At 37.0% G+C, this 17,500-nt stretch overlaps 1 protein-coding gene across 1 annotated transcript in view; it reads left to right on the top strand.

Annotated features, from left to right (window-relative positions):
• LOC137653565 (protein hobbit-like) overlaps positions 1-17,500 on the top strand; it is a 572,883-nt gene that overhangs the window by 126,083 nt on the left and 429,300 nt on the right. The window contains 7 exon segments of the mRNA XM_068387072.1: positions 5,189-5,304; positions 5,674-5,782; positions 6,678-6,702; positions 8,891-9,158; positions 9,160-9,374; positions 13,657-13,817; positions 14,778-14,917. Coding sequence (XP_068243173.1) covers positions 5,189-5,304; positions 5,674-5,782; positions 6,678-6,702; positions 8,891-9,158; positions 9,160-9,374; positions 13,657-13,817; positions 14,778-14,917 — 1,034 coding nt within the window.

Here is a 17,500-nt window from a genome sequence, read left to right as displayed (position 1 = left end):
TGCCTTCCCCTCTGATTCAGAACGAGACTCGAAAAACATATTACTTAGGGATTATTTTTTCATACTTCTCTCCAGGAGTTAGAGAACTTGTCTGATCGCTTACACGGTTTTGCGTTTCGATTCCTTGAGATCTCTTCCTCGACCCATAAAGCCTTCTTGGGACGACAGTTTCTGGTTATTCTTTTTCATCCCCAAATTTTTTATGGTATTGATTTGGCTCATGCTTACGTTTATGAATGATAGCAAACATAGATTTGAGGAATCCTCTCCTCTTTACACCTTGTCATCATGTCACCATTGGCCCAGGTTCCCTCAGTACTTATGCAAAGCAACTTCGATCCTTTTTCTTTGGGGCTCTTCTCCAGAAAGGTTAATGCGGCCAACCCAGAGCTTGAGCTTGGTCTTCTTGGCAACGACGCTCTCCCTCAACCTGAGTTAGCTCAGCCAGCAGAGGGAATTCGAAGTCCTTAGCTTTAGCCATTTGTCTTTAGGGATAACACCTTTCTTGTCTGCGAGTTAGGTTTACCTCTAAAGGACTGCGATACCTCTCCTATGAATTAGGATTACAGTGAACCCTCGCTACTTCGCGGTTCGACCATCGCGGATTCACCACTTCGCGGATTTTTTCCATAACCCATATATATACAGTAATATATATATATATATATATATATATATATGTATGCATGTATTTATGTATATATGTAGGTATGTATATGTGTATACATATAAATATATATATATATACACACACACACACACACATATATATATATATATATATATATTTATATATATATACATATATATATATATTATATATATATATATATATATATATATATATATATATATATATATATATATATATCTAAAGTAGGAAGATGTGATGTAGTTCTAAGGGAAAAGTATGGGAAATATGTCTGGGTAATAAGCAAAGCTCTACCTCCAGTTTGTTTCTACATTATGATCAGAGATAAATGTAAACAAAACATTGGTTGCCATTTTTTATCGTGCTTTTTAGCATGTTTAGGAAATGCATGATATAAAATCACCTTTAATATTTGTGCCTGTTTTAGTTTAGGGTACTGTAGTACATGCATTAAGTGTTCTGTACATTAAAGGGTAGTTTGTTAACAGTACTACGTACAAGGGAAGGTTTTAAAAGTCTGAATATACATGTTGAATAAATAGGTAAATATGGTGTCACTACTTCGCGGATTTTCACCTATCGCGGCCGCGACTGGAACCTATCAACCGCGATAAACGAGGGTTCACTGTACTCATTGCTTCTTGAATCATAACTCTTCCAACCAACATGACTCGTACAACCAGCGGGAATTTTACGGCCCCTGTAGGGAATCCTAATGCTGGATTGCATAGGACCTCTCACCAAACTCCCTCAGGGGTATTGGTGATCAAAATTCATGGCTCGCCAGGTACTCTATATGTGTACAGTAGGTCCTTGGGTTACAACGGTCTCGCCTTGTGACATTTTGTGGATACGACACATCTCTTATAAGCTATTAAGTCAATAGGTTTTGCCTTCCAACACTTCTGTTATTGTTGTAAAAGGCTGGGCTAGTTCGTGCAAGTCTTACGGACAATATCTGTTTTTGGTGGCAGAAGAAAATCAAGTAGCAGCGCATGAATAACTCTTAATTCACATTGCTACACTATTCTGGCTTTTGGCTGCCTCTGTGCCTATTCACATGCTGTTCAGGATTCTCGCTTCCTCTGTGCTTCTATGGTAACAGTTCCCCATATACTTTTGCTCTTCATCATGGCTCCCAACCATAAAGCAGACGATGACAGCATTTAATCAGAGAAAAGGAAAGCTATTGTCATGGAAGCAAAATTAGAGATTGTGAAATATGCTGAATAGGGAGAAATGCTGAGAAATATTGGTCGCTTACACAAAGTAAGCCATTTGACTGTCACAATGATTATCAAAGATAAAGATAGCACCCTTGATCTTGTGAAGGGATCTGCTCCTATGAAATTGAGTGGTTACAAATTTATGTAGTTATGTTATTATTGAGATGAAGAAGTTGTTAGTTCTTTGGATGGAAGAGCAGAGTCAATGGCATATCCCAGTGAGCCTTATGGTAATTCAGGGAAAACCAAAAACATTATTTGACACACTAAATAAAGAAAAGGAGGAAGGGAGTGAATGTTAAGAGTTAGTGACCAGTAGAAGTATGTTAATGCAGTTTAATGAGTTTTCAAATTATCATAACATTAAAGTTCAAGGTAAAGCTGCTAGTGGTGATGAGAAAGGAGAAAGTGTGTATCCTGTTGTGGTGGCTGAGATAATTAATGAAGTTTGTCAACTTACTGAACAGATTTTTAATGTGGATGATGCAGGTTTATATTTGTTAAATCTGGCAATGAGACTCTTACTTAGCTTTTTAGAAATAATGCTGCTGGGTACTACAAGCTGAGGCCTTACTGGTATATCAGGATTAAAATCCAAAGGTACTCAAGGCCATTTGGAAGAGTCAAACTACCTATCATCTGGAAAACCAACAAGAAGGCTTGTGTGACACTCGATGTCTTCTAGGAATAGTTTATTCACTTTTTTGTGCCAGAAGTGGAACAATACTGTGCTTCCAAGGCTTTGCCCTTTAAAGTGTTGTTAATGCTTGAGAATGCCCTTGGCACCCTGCCCACTTCCAGGACTTTAATGTAGATATTAAGAAGGTTAACTTCCACCCAATATTACTGCTCTTTTGCAGCTTTTTGACAAAGGTATCATTTCCTCTTTTAAGGCTTACTACAGTGGAAGAATATTTAGTATGGCCTTAGAAGTTTCATTGAACAATCAGGAATTGTCTCTGAAGGACTTTAGGAAATCCTACAACATTCTTTCAGCTGTAAAGAATATTTCAAATGTTTGGGCTGAAGTGAAGCAGACAAGCTTGAATGATGCGTGTTCAATCTTTGCCCCAGTTTGTAAAGATTTCCATGGTTTTGAGGAGACAATTGACTTGCCAAGAAGATTGTTGAAATTTGTAAACAACTTGATTTGGAGAGAATGCTGATGGTGTCAGAGCTACTGGCATTTCATGAATTGTAATTATCTGCTTAGGATCTTGTTCAAATAGGGAACCAGATAATTGAAGAGGAGGAAGTCATACCTACTCCAGAGTCCAAGAGATTTACAACCAAGAATATGGCAAAAAACTTGGTACTGATGTATTAAGAGTAGGCAAAGTTTGATGTTTAGGACCCCAGCACTAAGAGGTACAGTATTTAAGCAGAAAGGTGACATCATGGAATGTGGTAACTTCAGGGGAATTAAACTAACAGACCATGATTTGAAAGTTTTTGAGAGGGTACTAGATGAGGGATTGAGAGCGATTGTAAAGATTCGGAAACAGTAATATGGATTCATGAGGGGGAAAGGGAGTGTGGATGCCATCTTTATAGTAAGGCAAATAAAGGGAAAGAGACTAGAGGGAAACCAAAAGCTCTTTTGTGCTCTTGTAGATTTAAAGAAGGCTTGCGATAGAATACCAAGAAAATTAATGTTTTGGTGCTTGAGGAAGAGGAAAGTCCCGGAGAAGTTGGTCAGAATGGTAGAGATGATATACAAAAGAACAAGGAAAAAAGTAATAGCTGTTGGAGAAACAGAAACCTTTGAAGTTAGTGTTAGATTACACCAGGGGTCAGCATTAAGTCCCTTTTTTATTTGTGTTGGTCTTGGATCTGTTAAAAGAAGAGATAAGAAATGAAGAGTTGTGGGAGTTGCTATATGCATGTGATTTGGCGATTAATGCTGAAAAAGGGAGAATTACAGATAAGGGTTGTAGAGTGTCAAGGACTTTGGAAAGGGGTAGCTTGAGGGTAAATGTGGATAAGACTGAAGCTATGGTGAGCTGTAAAGAAGTCAGAGATTGGATAGCCACACATGAAAGTAGAGGCTCAGTTATAAAACAGGTAGAACAATTTAGATACTTGGGATCTACTAGAAGTCAGGAGGGAGGATGTGAGGCTGAAGTTATGAATAGGATAAAAGCAGCTTGCGAGAAGTGGAGGGAGGTAGCAGGAGTAGTATGTGATGTGAAAATGCCAATCAAGCTATAAATCAAGATCTATAGCACAGTAATAAGACCAGTGTTAATGTATGGATCGGAAACTTGGGCTTTAAGACGAAAAGAGTAAGCAAAACTTGAAAGAACAGAGATGAGAATGTTTAGGTGGATTATGGGAATATCACTGCCTAAAAATGGGAAAATGATGAAATAAGAAGAATGATAGGCGTAGTAAATATTACATAGATGATAAGAGTGTGAGGACTGAGATAGTGTGGGCACGTGTTGAGGATCGATGGTGGGAAGGGAGTGATAAGGTCTTGGGAGGAATCTGCTAGGGGAAGAAGATCAAAAGGGAGACAGATAATTAGATGGCAAGATAAAGGTGAAGGATGATATGGAGAGAAGAGGTTTGGTGGAAGAGGATGCCTTTGATCGAAGGCATTGGAGAGGGTACATCAGGCAACCGACCTCTTAATGTTGGGATAACGGTGGGAAAGAAGAAGACTGAGAGGTACAGTGAAATCTGTGGAGGATTCATGAATTTGGTGGTGTGTTGCAAGCAGATCATGGAGAAGATGAGTGTAAATTTGTAGACTAGACTGGAAGGCCTCTTTAAGAAGCTAAAGAGAGATAACGAATTTTATACCCCCCACCTCAGATGCTTGTCAACATCCTGGGGTGTCATTTCTGACTCACCTTCCCCAGTATCTCCAGCACCTCCTGCTGATTTTCTGTTTTTATTTTTTTTTTTCAATTTCCTCCTCTTATTAAATCTGTCTCCACACCTGTTCCAGTGTGTAAGCCAACCACAAGAGTGTAAGGATGGAGCTATATTTTTTGTTTCATACCATTCTACAGTATATTTATGGCCTTTGTGTGTTATTTTTTCTTAGGTATGTATCCATGTCATAAAATGTTTTTATTGCATAAATTATGACTTTACAGTACTGCATTAGCAAATAGGGGTGACTTTGGTGCATATATATGTTACTGTGTTTAGGTGTGTACTGACTTTGTCAAAATGTTACTTACTCCATGGAATAGATACGGATTTCTTTTGTAAGCCGAGAACCTACTGTATTAATAAACTTCAAAAGAAATATTTACTAAGATGGGAAAATATTTTTTATATTTTGTATATTTTTCAGAAAACTTCCCTGCCCTTTTACCAGATTTAAGTACAGAACTACAAATAGATATGATAAAACTTCAATGTACATATGATTCTTCCGTTTCTCTCGATCGATTCAATTTACAGTCTCAGGTAAGTTATTTTCTTATTTTGGAACACTATTGCTACCTTGTAATTTCCATTTATTTTTTGGTTGTAGGTCTAGTGAAAAGGATATATCTAAGTTTCATAAGGTAATCTTCGCACTACTTTTGCCTCTGTGATGTGTTAACATACCTGAACAAAGTTAGAACAGAACTGCATAAACAAATACAAGTACAGTATGTACTTTAAATTCTTTTTTCCTCAAGTATTTCATTTCATCTATTTTATCTATTTAAAAGTAGGCTAAAAATTAATTTTATCATTGTAGCATGTCACTTGCAATTCTTGGACCTAATGTTAGTATTAACTGTAGCCCTATTATACTTCAAGAAAAAACAAAAAATTTTATCTTTCCAGTTTGTAGGTGACCGGGTGAACATGAAGAGTGAATTTAGGTCATTGCATATTACGTATGATCATCGAGATCTTGGCGTTCTAACAAACTACGCTTCAAGAAGAAAATCCCATGTTACAATAGGAAACAATGTAAGACTATTTTTCATATATTTTTGGACAACTAGTTCAGGGCTCAGTTCTTTTGAAAATTGGTTTGTTGACTGATTGGGTGGTGATTACCTGTCTGGTATTGCTGTTCTTTTAATCAACTACTTATTCAATTCTCATATTACATATAAACACAGTATAATATGAATACTTTTAAGATAATCATTACTGAAAACCAGGAAAACTATGATCTTCACCAGAAACTAGATTCTTAAAGTTTTACCATCCTGATAACTCATGTCTCTCTTCAGTTCACTCATTTTGTTATTAACTGTGCTTCTCCAACATGGTGGTATTTTTTTAGAAGTGGTCTGTGTACAGTACATTTATTTACAAAATCATAGACATTAGTTTAAAGTTAATTATATTATATTACAGTATATTAAAAGTTTTAAAAATTATAGTGAATTGTGAATGATAATTGGAAATTTATCCATATATTAACTGGTTTTCTATATAGTAGTTTAACAAAAAGGAATACTTGTCAAGAATGGAATTTGAATAATTTTTTATTTCTATACGGACCTGATGTTCATATTACTGCTTTTCCATAAGCACAATTTATCAAGGATTACCACAAAATTTATTTGAAATTCTCCTGTTTTTTCCTTTCAAAAGATTCATGCCCCTAGCAAAGTAATGAACACATATAGCGGATAATGGTAAGTAGTACCATTGATAGCATCCTTAGTTTTTAAACTTAAAGTGTTCCCTATTCCTTGACATCAAGTGTTAGTGGGGAGGCAATTGTGCATGTACAGTATATGAACATCGGGTGAGTATAGAAATAAGGAAAAAAATAATTATCAAAATTCCATTTATTTATATGAACCTCCCCTGATGTTTATATTGCTGACTCCCACACTCTAAAGTAGGTGGGATGCCAGTGAAGGAAAGAAATAGGTTAATGAGAAAATTAATATGCATATATTAATGAAAATTCTACCCAGTTGGCCCAGTTTTAAAGGATGCAATCTCAAAATACATTTGGAAATATTAAACTCCAGATTGTTTTTCTAACAAATTTTCAAATATCGTAAAAAGAAAAACCATACTGTACTTTATTGAATAAAAAAATAAAAACACACAATACCAGCAGCAACTGTAGTATTTAGAGCCCAATAATCTTAATATTAAATCCAAGATTCTTCAAGATAATGTCTACCGAACACCAAGCTGGTATGATATTGAATTAGCGTTAAAATTCCTCCCAAAGAAACATTTTTGCAAAAATTAGGAGATGTAATTTTACTCCAAATATCTAGAACCTTAACCTTATAGGCTTTTATAAAATTTGGATCCAGTTCTTGGGGAGCTTTGGTGCCCAAACCTTTAACTGGAAGTAACGCTACATTTTTGGACAGAGGATGAAATGGAATTCAGATCCCACATAGTAAATTAGGGACACTACCTGTAATGTCCATAGTTTCTTCAAAATATGCTGATCGTCTTACTGGTGAAAGGCAACAATTTACAGATGAAATGCTTACAACCATTTTTAAAAAATAATTTAGCTTTAAATAAAGACAAAGTAGAATCGTGAAGTAGGAGATGATGAATGACGACTGACAAAATCTAACCAATATCCTTTGCGTTTCAATAGGCGTAGGAAACATCTTTGACAGTCCTGGGGGTGATAAAGAAAAAAGATTGAATGTTTTCAATAGACTTCACAGATGTATATTTTCACATTCTGATTCATTTAAATTCAAGGAAATACCTTCATTTCATCAACAGGTCAAAATTTTACCAATTCATATGCCTATATCTTGGTCTCAGGATGGCCCCTCAAGTGTTAACCAGGATGGTTACCCTCATTTCAAAATGGTTAAAAACTATTGGGTATCTTTGTGTAATTTGTTAGAAAGGATTCAGGTTCAGCAAGTATGGTTGCTCATGTTACTTGAACTGTTGGGGATCCTGGTCAATTTGAAGAAGTCTCGTTTGGTACTAACTTTGTAGATTCTGTATTTTGGAATGATATTAGCAACAATTCAGATTTGGGTTTTTCCACCATAGAAGAGAAGGGTGAAGTGACTGGTCGAGTGTCTGGGATTGAAAGGGGAAGAGCAAGAGAGGGTGTGGCTTTATTGCTGAGTGAATGGATGACAGGTAAAGTAGTGGAATGAAAGGAGATATCATGTAGGTTAATGTGGGTAAGGGTTAGGTTGGTTAGGGAATGTTGGGTTTTTGTTAGTGCATATGGGCCAGGTTGTGAGAAAAGTGGAGAAGAGTGGAATGAATTAATTGGGTGTGTAGAAGGAATTATGTAGTTGTCATGGGTGACTTAAATGCTAGAGTGGCTGGTGGAGAGGTAGGTGTCATGGGAAGTATGGCGTACCAGGGGAAAATGATAGTAGTGAGAGACTGGTAGATATGTGTGTTGAGGAAGATATGGTGATAAGTTCTAGCTTTTTCAAAAAGAAAGATAAAAGTAAGTATTCATGGGTAAGAGGGGCAAATGGAAGTGGTAGAAAGGGCTTTAATGGATTATGCGTTGATAACTAGAAGAATGTTTGGAAGATGGAAAGACATGCACGTGTTTAGGGGTATGGCTAACAGTATGTCTGATCAATTTTGGTGGAAGGAAAACTAGTTGCAGCAAAAGAGTGGGGGATGTAAAAGGGAGCTAGTGAGGGTTGAAGAGTTAATAAAACCTGAGGTAAAAAGTGAATATCAAGAAAGGTTGAAAATGGCATATGACAGAGTGAAATTGAGAGAAACTCACTTTACCTTCATGCCCAACCCTCTATTCTTTACCACTCCCTTCACTGCCCCCAACACTTTGCATCCTTCATTCACTCTCTGATGAACATCTGCTTCCACTCCACCATTTGCTGAATCATAGCTATTATTATTATTATTATTATTATATCATATTTCCCCTTCACTGATTTGAATATGTATTCTTTGATTGTGAATTTCACTTAGAATATGTTTTTGTCTTGTCTTAACGTAAAATTTATATTATACTGTAGAATAATGTAGCCATGATCACTGAAATGCTTAGTTCACATTAGTAAATTGGCAAAAAACTATGACATTTATAATCTCCCTTACTTGCCAACAGATCTCCAGCACTTCAAAATCAGAGAAGACATTGGTACTCGAAAAACCTGATTCATCGTTATTGTGTTGGGCTGATTGTTGAAGTGTGGGATGTGAACTGTGGTGGATATGTTCCTGGCTCTCCATACATTCAAGCTATTCTGCAGCATGCCTGCCAGAGTGTCATTGTTTCTCAGTTCAACACTCAAGTTGCGGGAGAGTTAATTGTTGAGTCTTTGGTAGCTATTTTAGGTCCAAATCAACCCAATGCTACTCCAGTTGGGCCACCCCGCAGCAGCAACTGCAGCTGCCGCTGCAGCCAAGAAAATTCATGTTTTGGGAACTCCTTTATATGTTGGAATGTGTTTGGTACAGCTGTCTTCAGTATCTCCTCCAGCTACTCGGGATTGCAGCACGTTTCCACCCTTGCAAGCAGAATCGTTGCTCGACAATATTCACATTGAGTGGAGTCCTGAACTGGCCTCTTTCATAACTTCTTTAGTCAGGTAATATTCAGCAACCAGAAGGTTGTTTTTTAATGAAAGAAGTATTTATATTTTTAAAGTTAATTTTTCTTTCAAATTAATAGGTTATGATCTTGAGTTTGCAGGACCCCATATAACTTTATACAGTTTTCATAATGTTCTAAATCGTCCCATAATTACCCTTTCAATAGAGATTTGAAAATTTTAAAAAAATTACAATTTTAATATGTAGATAGGAACACTTTTTATACAGGACATTTTCATAAATAATGCTAAGTTCTTACTCAATGAGTTTACTATGCCCTTCTTGACAGTGTAATTAGGAAAGGACAGTCAAGACTGAATATGAAAATATGTCTTTGGAAATTGCAGTTAAAATTAAAGCTTACATTGACATCCCACAAAGGAACACTAAAACTAAAGAGGTTAAATGATATAGAGTAGGAGAAAGTTTTTTCTTTGACAAAAATTCTCTCTCTCTCTCTCTCTCTCTCTCTCTCTCTCTCTCTCTCTCTCTCTCAGTTGCACCAGACTGCAGGAGCTGTGCTTTACAGTAGAAATATATTTCGGCTGTAACTGAAACTAGCTGTTATTATTATTATGATTATTATTATTATTATTATTATTATTATTATTATTATTAGCCAATAATAAGATTTTTGTGAGGTGTAACAATTCTCCGCTAATTAGTGGAGTGGGTAGACCAACCACCCTGCTCATAGCCGCAGTAGTAACAACGTCACTTCATTTTGGTTCAGTAAAGTCGTTGTCTTGCTTACATTAAAAATCTCTTAACCGTAATACGATTAAAGAGCAACTGGCCTGAAAGCTAAAAACTTTCAACTCCTTATTCAAATGTGCCTGTCTTGGTGATAAAAAATCATGTAGGTTTTTTCCTGGTATTGAATGGCACTGTTGCAGCACCTTCATGTCTGCTGTTGAAACCTATCCTCACGGTCTCTGTCCTGTGTGTAGAGGTCACTCTTGCATGCTGGATTCTCCTTGTAGGGAGTGGTCACCCTACCAGTGGCTGAGGTTTAGAAGGTGTGATTCTTTCCCCTTTGGATTCATCCTCGAAATGGAAGAAACCTCGCCATCCGACTCCATGGGCTCGACCTCGCCACACTGACTCTGCTCTGTCGGCTTCCCCTGGGAGTCCGTCGAGTATGAGTGGCACCCATTCAACTCCGGGGGCCTTCAGCTTCCTCTAGCGAAGCAGTGCCGACTGCTGACACGGTACATCAGCTGTCGCCTTCCTTGGGGCTCACGGTTTCGCTGTGCAAGGAAAGGCTGCTTGAGGTCTTTCGGCTGGGTACACAGCGGGAATGTACCTCCCCAGGTTCTAATTCCCATGTTCCCCCTTGAGACTTCATAGTCTTGCACCGAAAGAGTCTCTTGCATATCTAACCATATCAACTGCAGCTCCTGCTTGTCCCGACATTTGTGCTGCTTCGGTGGGCGAACGTGAACAGTTGCTGACAAGCAATCCGTAGAGTTACTTTTCGGGGGGTCCTTTTGGGGTGAACCCAGAGACTAGCTTTGGCTACATTTCAATAACCATTCAAATTGGGGTTCTTCTGTTTGGATTCGCCCAGCCAGAGGGGAAACAGAGTGTACTGTCTGAAGGTCAGCTTCCAGGTATTGGGCAGCCTCCCCTTTCGAAGAAGGACCTCTCCACCGACCGCTGTTCAGCTACGATAAAGTTTGGCGACTGCTTGCAATCTCTGCTCCTCGCCATCGTGTCCTTTGAACACAGCATAGCACTCGCTGCTTTTCAAGGCTAAGTTTGCTGGAGCTTGTTCCCAAGGTTTCTGCCTCCTGCAAGGTAGAACCTTCTTCACTCCCTGCACGCAAGCGTCCAGCAGTTGCTCGTCCTTCCTCTCCCTCATGGGAAAGAAAGGTTGCATGTCTTTCCCCTTCAGAGTTAAAACTGAGTAGGAGAGCTTCTCTCCATGACATGCTAGTTGGGGAACGCACTAACCTCAGTTTCGCATATGAGTCTTGAGCGCTGTTGCACCCCCAACCACCTAGATAGGTGGGCGGGTGAGCTCTTCTGCCTGATTGGGGCGTGCGCGTTGCCTCTACTACACGCACTGCTCATTATAGCAAGTTCTTCCATCCTGACTTGAGAGTGCTAGAAGTATTGACTACCTGCGCTCATATGAGCACTTCAGTCATACCTCTCTTGACGAAAGAATCTGCTTGCGAAATTTTCACGCTGTGAAATGAGATGTGAATATCAGTCTTCACTTCGCCATCCCTCACTGCACCATAGGTCTGATTTCCAAGGTGAACAGCAAGTTCCTTTACAGGGTAAGGTGGCTTTCCCATCATCTTCTGTTTGACTAGGTAGTCAGATGGACAGCACTTGCTTCTCTAGGGAACCAGAACTTAGGGAAGAGCATGATGCATCCTCTTCTTGTGCTCTACTGTTCCTTGGTGCTCAAGCAAAGCTAAGAAAAAACCCTTGTGGTGCTCATTCGGAAACATTGTCATTCTCAAAGGACGCACACATGGTTCCGGGACCTGGTGCATGCAGTCTCAGGACCAACCAACATTCCTCAGGCTGTTCCACTTCCGGACACTCCTACTATCCCAATGAAGGTTTCGAGCTCCTCCAAGAGGAGTGAAAGCCCTGTTGACTCAAGGCGTAGCAATTTTGCTAGGCACTTTCCTCGTCTCGCCGTACCCAGACTCCCTTCCCCTCAGCAATCCACTAAGTATCAGAAGTATTTGACTAACAACTCAAGCACTCTATCCAGAGACAAAGATTTGGAACAGAAGACTGGATAATCTTATGAAAGATGATCAAGTCTAAATCCATGTCAAAATCCACCTTGAGAGGTTCTTTCAATGCCAACTTTTATGACAAAATTATTGATAGTATAAAAGCTTCCAATCCAGAAAGAAATGGACCAAAAAGGAAGCCAAGAAATCCGGGGTTATTTGACATGTCACCCTATTCCTCAGAAAGGCCATCCATGCCTTCCACACTGATTGGTATTGTTTAGTGGATGAAGATCTCTTGCAGCTCATCAGATATGTTATAGTGGGAGCTGAGAATTCATTACCATAGATATGTGTTCATTCATTAACACAATACTTATACTGCGATAGAAACCAAGTAGCAGCAATATTAGGCAGTATTGTACAGTGGGTTACATAGTGTGTTAGTCGACTGCGCATGGGCAGTGAGTTGGTAGGTTAGAAGTTAACACACCTTAGGGCAACTAAGATTCTTGCTTTTCACACCTATCTCTGTTACCTAACACCCACAAATAAAGAGGACTGACTGTACTTCATTTGGGCTAAGAATTTTAGAGTAAGGCTGTTGATTTAACTTCCTGTATAGTACAAAAATATTTTATCCTATTAAATTAATCATTGCCAATCTAGTTCAGAATTACTGTACTATCTGTTTCCTGCCTTGTTACCAGTCAGCAAGGAACTTGAAGATTATTATAACAAAGATTGTGATGATATTTTTTTTTTTTTTTTTTTTGCATGTGATGTATATTCCCACCCTCCTCTCCACTGACTTTTGATGGCAAGGAATAGTGATTATTCTTTAATTCAGAACAGAATATCATGTAACTGTTGGAGCTCATTACCATTAACTGCTAGGTTGTTGCATTACTTTACTAATGCCATTTTGGAAGGAAAGAAAATGGGAAATTTTTAAAATAAATTTTGGAGGTGAACATAGATAAACCGAACTTTTGGAGAAGTAATATGAATATAGTGAGTAAGTTAATATGATATTTTATTATTAAAATTCCATTTTTCTATGCATTAGATCCTCTTACCAGTCCCTGTTTTTAATAACTGTTTTTATCATTTTTTTTTTCAAATTCAGATTTAGATTTATTAGATATTATGATGAGCATGTGTAATGTTTTATTTAAAATGTTTAGGTTATTGTTCTGTAGATCTAGGGAACAATTACAAAGATAATTCCATCATTAATTTTCATGTGAGAACTTGAAAGGAGGGTGTTAGGAGGGTGAAAATGGTGTATAGTTTCCCTTATAACTTAATGTAAAAAATGTGACTATAGGTATTTGTTAAGCAATGTTATTGTTATGTATTGATAATGTCTTATAGAAGATATTGTATGTGTTGAGTCATCTATATCATATTTATTAAAATATTTGAAGATATCCTAGTCTGAAAAAGTACTTATACAGTACAGTGCTGCAATTATTAAAGGAAATAGATTTAATGCATATCCAGTAACAAAGACCAGCTAATAATTTGTTTAACCCTTGTGAAGTGACATATAATTTTTCCAAATCCTTTTCAGGTATATACAGGAACTCAAGAGTTATATCAGAGTGTCCAAACCTTTGAAAATTCTCAGGGAACCAACACCACCACCTGCACCTCAACCCTCAGATGTATTCCTGAGCAGCATGAGTGTCAAATGCACTAATATCAATGCATTTGCAGTTACAGAGCAGAAAGGCATGTATACATTATTGTTTGAAATATATTTAACCTCAACACATATTTTGCATTCTTGAGCATCTTGTATGGGGCCACCTGTTGTGTTTATTACACAGAAAATTTCTTACTTCATATGTATTTTGAAATCTTACTTATCTTTTGACTACTGCTCCACATATTCAATAAGCAATTTTATTTCATCTAATTAATTTTGGTACATAAAGTTGAATTATGAATGGTAGTACAGTGAACCCTCGTTTATCGCGGTAGATAGGTTCCAGACGCGGCCACGATAGGTGAAAATCCGCGAAGTAGTGACACCATATTTACCTCTTTATTCAACATGTATATTCAGACTTTTAAAACCTTCCCTTGTACGTAGTACTGTTAACAAACTACCCTTTATAGTACAGAACACTTAATGCATGTACTACAGTACCCTAAACTAAAACAGGCACAAATATCAAAGGCAATTTTATATCATGCGTTTCCTAAACACGCTAAAAAGCACGATAAAAAATGGCAACCAATGTTTTGTTTACGTTCATCTCTGATCATAATGAAGAAACAAACTGGAGGTAGAGCTTTGCTTATTACCCAGACATATTTCCCATACTTTTCCCTTAGAACTACATCACATCTTCCTACTTTAGATATATATATATATATATATATATATGTGTGTATATATATATATATATATATATATATATATATATATATATATGTATACACATATACATACCTACATATATACATACATACATATATACATAAATACATGCATACATATATATATATATATACTGTATATATATGGGTTATGGAAAAAATCCGCGAAGTGGTGAATCCGCGATGGTCGAACCGCGAAGTAGCGAGGGTTCACTGTAAATTCTTTAATACAATAGTTTTATAAATTGCTTTATGTAGACTACAATACACTGTTATTGATTTTAATAATTTTTTTTTTCAATACAGTATCATTAATGGCACGTATTGATAGCATGGAAAGCCAGAAGTCTTCTAGAAATTCCAGGACGTCTATTGTGGGCACTAAGTTTATTCGTTACATTCCTTCTGGATCTCATTATGCTTGTATAAAGTCTTCTGAGATTAAGGTATGGAGTTTGAGTGAGAAATGTTGCATGTTGAATCTGGAATATTGGGTAGGAATTACAGAATTGGAACTGACATTATTCAATGTTGTTTCATTTATATTATACGCCGTACTTTTTACTTACACTTCTTATAATAAAAATGTGCTATTAATTTATTTCAAATTATGAGGATAACACAAGTGTGTCACTGTCATTATTGTCACCAAGATTAATTATTTGTTGAAATTTTAAATTTTCTTATTTCATTACAACCCCATCATTTCTTTGAATGTTAGGATACATTATAATCTCTTTTAACATTAATATCAGTATGGCACATATGCTACGTGGAGACTCGAGTACCGGTATCCATAAATCACTTTCCTCCCTTTATTCCTTGGAATCTTCTCTGATGTTAATTTTCTTCATATTTGGGAGCTCAGTTTTATTATTATTATTATTATTATTATTACTACTACTATTAGTAAAGCTACAACCCTAGTGGGAAAAGCAGCATGCTATAAGCCCAAAGGCTCCAACAAGAAAAATAGCTCAGTTAGGAAAGGAAATAAGGAAGTAAATAAACTACAAGAGATGTAACGAAAAATTGAAATACAATATTTTAAGAATAATGACAACATTAAAATAAATCTTTCATATATAAACTTCAAAAACTTCAAGAAACAAGAGGAAGGGAAATAAGATTCAATAGTGTGGCTGAGTGTACCCTCACGCAAGAGAACTTTAACCCAAAACAGTGGAAGGCGATGGTACAGAGGCTATTGCATTACCTAAGACTAAAGAAAAATTGTTTGATTTTGGAGTGTCCTTCTCCTAGAAGAGCTGCTTACCATAGCTAAAGAGTCTATTCTATCCTTACCAAGAGGAAATAGCCACTAAACTAGTCAACCCCTTGAGCAAAGAAAAATTCTTTGATAATCTCAGTATTGTCAGTTGTATGAGGATAGAGGAGAATGTGAAAATAATAGGTCAGATTATTCAGTGTATATATGTGTGGGCAAATAAAAAATGAGCTGTAACCAGATAGAGAGATCCAATGCAGTACGGTCTGGCCAGTCAAAGGACCCAATAACTCTAGTGGTAGTATCTCAACTGGTAGCTGGTGGCAGTTAATGGCATGAAGAAAGCTTTGGCATATTACAGAACCCTTGTCTTTTCAGTATTTGTGTTGCATTTGGGGTGACAATATCTCCATACTCCAGATTGTTCAGTTTTTAGTGTGTTTAAAGATGTCTTCTTATAGATTGGTTAGAACTACTGCATGGGTTATTTAAGGGAATTGTTTCTGGGTGGTCATGATCTGCATTCTCTTTGTGTCTCATGTCAGTGACAGCATTGTTATTTAAATAACTGCTGTGAGAAATGCCAAGGCATCACTGCAATTATTCGTGAAAAAAGTATGTTTCTATGGTGGCCAACCAAATTGAAACTTTCAGATGCAAAAGGTAACATGCTTTTAGTTCAGGGTGAAATCTAGAGATGGCTTGGCTAATATTATAGTGGGGATGATGTCAATAAAAACAGGTCAGCACCAAACTCCAGTACGGCAGTTTAACAAATCAAGGTTTGCTAGTGATAAGCTTAATTTTGCTTAATTTCATCAAAAAGTGTTAAGAATTTCCCAAATTTTTGCATCCACTCAAGGTGAAATCCTTTTTGGAAATCAGGATAACTTATTCATCATTGTTCCCAACTTATTGATCCCTTTTTGTTTCTTTCGTTTATAATACTCATAAGTTTATTTTTAACTGAGAAGAAGAATAGTAGTCAAGCAGGGCTTGTACTTTATGGATCATCATGTACCCATCAGTCACTTTCCTCACTAATTTTGAGTACAATATTATTAACACTGTCCAGAATTCTGCTTGTTGTTTCTCATTGCAGCATCATAATTTTAAAATTAGTCCACCTTTTACTATACTGTATTTCAGTATTCATTGTTATTTTTATGTTGTAAACATATTAAGATTCACTGTTGTGGTTATTTTAGTAAATATGTGAGGTTTCATCAGCACACAGCTCTATAGTCAGAGACAAAGTCAATCTTGAGACAAAAATTAGAGAAGTCGTGACCATAGCTGTGTTACAGCTATGTGCCAGGACAAGGGCAGCTCCAACTCTTGGAACTATGGCCAGATTTGCACTAATGACAAGCCCACATTAAGGACAGACTCACTTCATTGACTAAATCTTTATCTAGAATAATAGATCACTAGGGTCTTTGGGACCAGAGCTACCATATTTGTCAATTCTGCTGCCAGATTCAAACCAGAACTGCTCAGCCTTCTGAAGTTGGGGCTATGCTAACTGGTACTTGCGGTTATAGACTCGTCATAGCATCTGTGACAGCGGAGTGATTACTGTATAGCAAACTACATATGGAAATGTTCTAAATTCATCTCTCCATTACTTTTTGCATTTGAAGTTTACTCAAGCAATCAAATTAAAGGCATATATGTTTGACAGTCTTTCATCTCACTGTTTTATACGATGTTTAATTATTTCTTTTTCAATATTAATCTTACCCGATAATCATGTAGCTGTCAACTCCGTTGCCCGACAGAATTCTACGGAAGGGATACG

This window comes from Palaemon carinicauda, chromosome 14 (genome assembly GCF_036898095.1).
Source record: "Palaemon carinicauda isolate YSFRI2023 chromosome 14, ASM3689809v2, whole genome shotgun sequence".
In the NCBI taxonomy this organism is placed as follows: Eukaryota; Metazoa; Arthropoda; class Malacostraca; order Decapoda; family Palaemonidae; genus Palaemon; species Palaemon carinicauda.
Note: the sequence above shows the minus strand (reverse complement) of the source record. Positions and strands in the feature narration are given on the sequence as shown.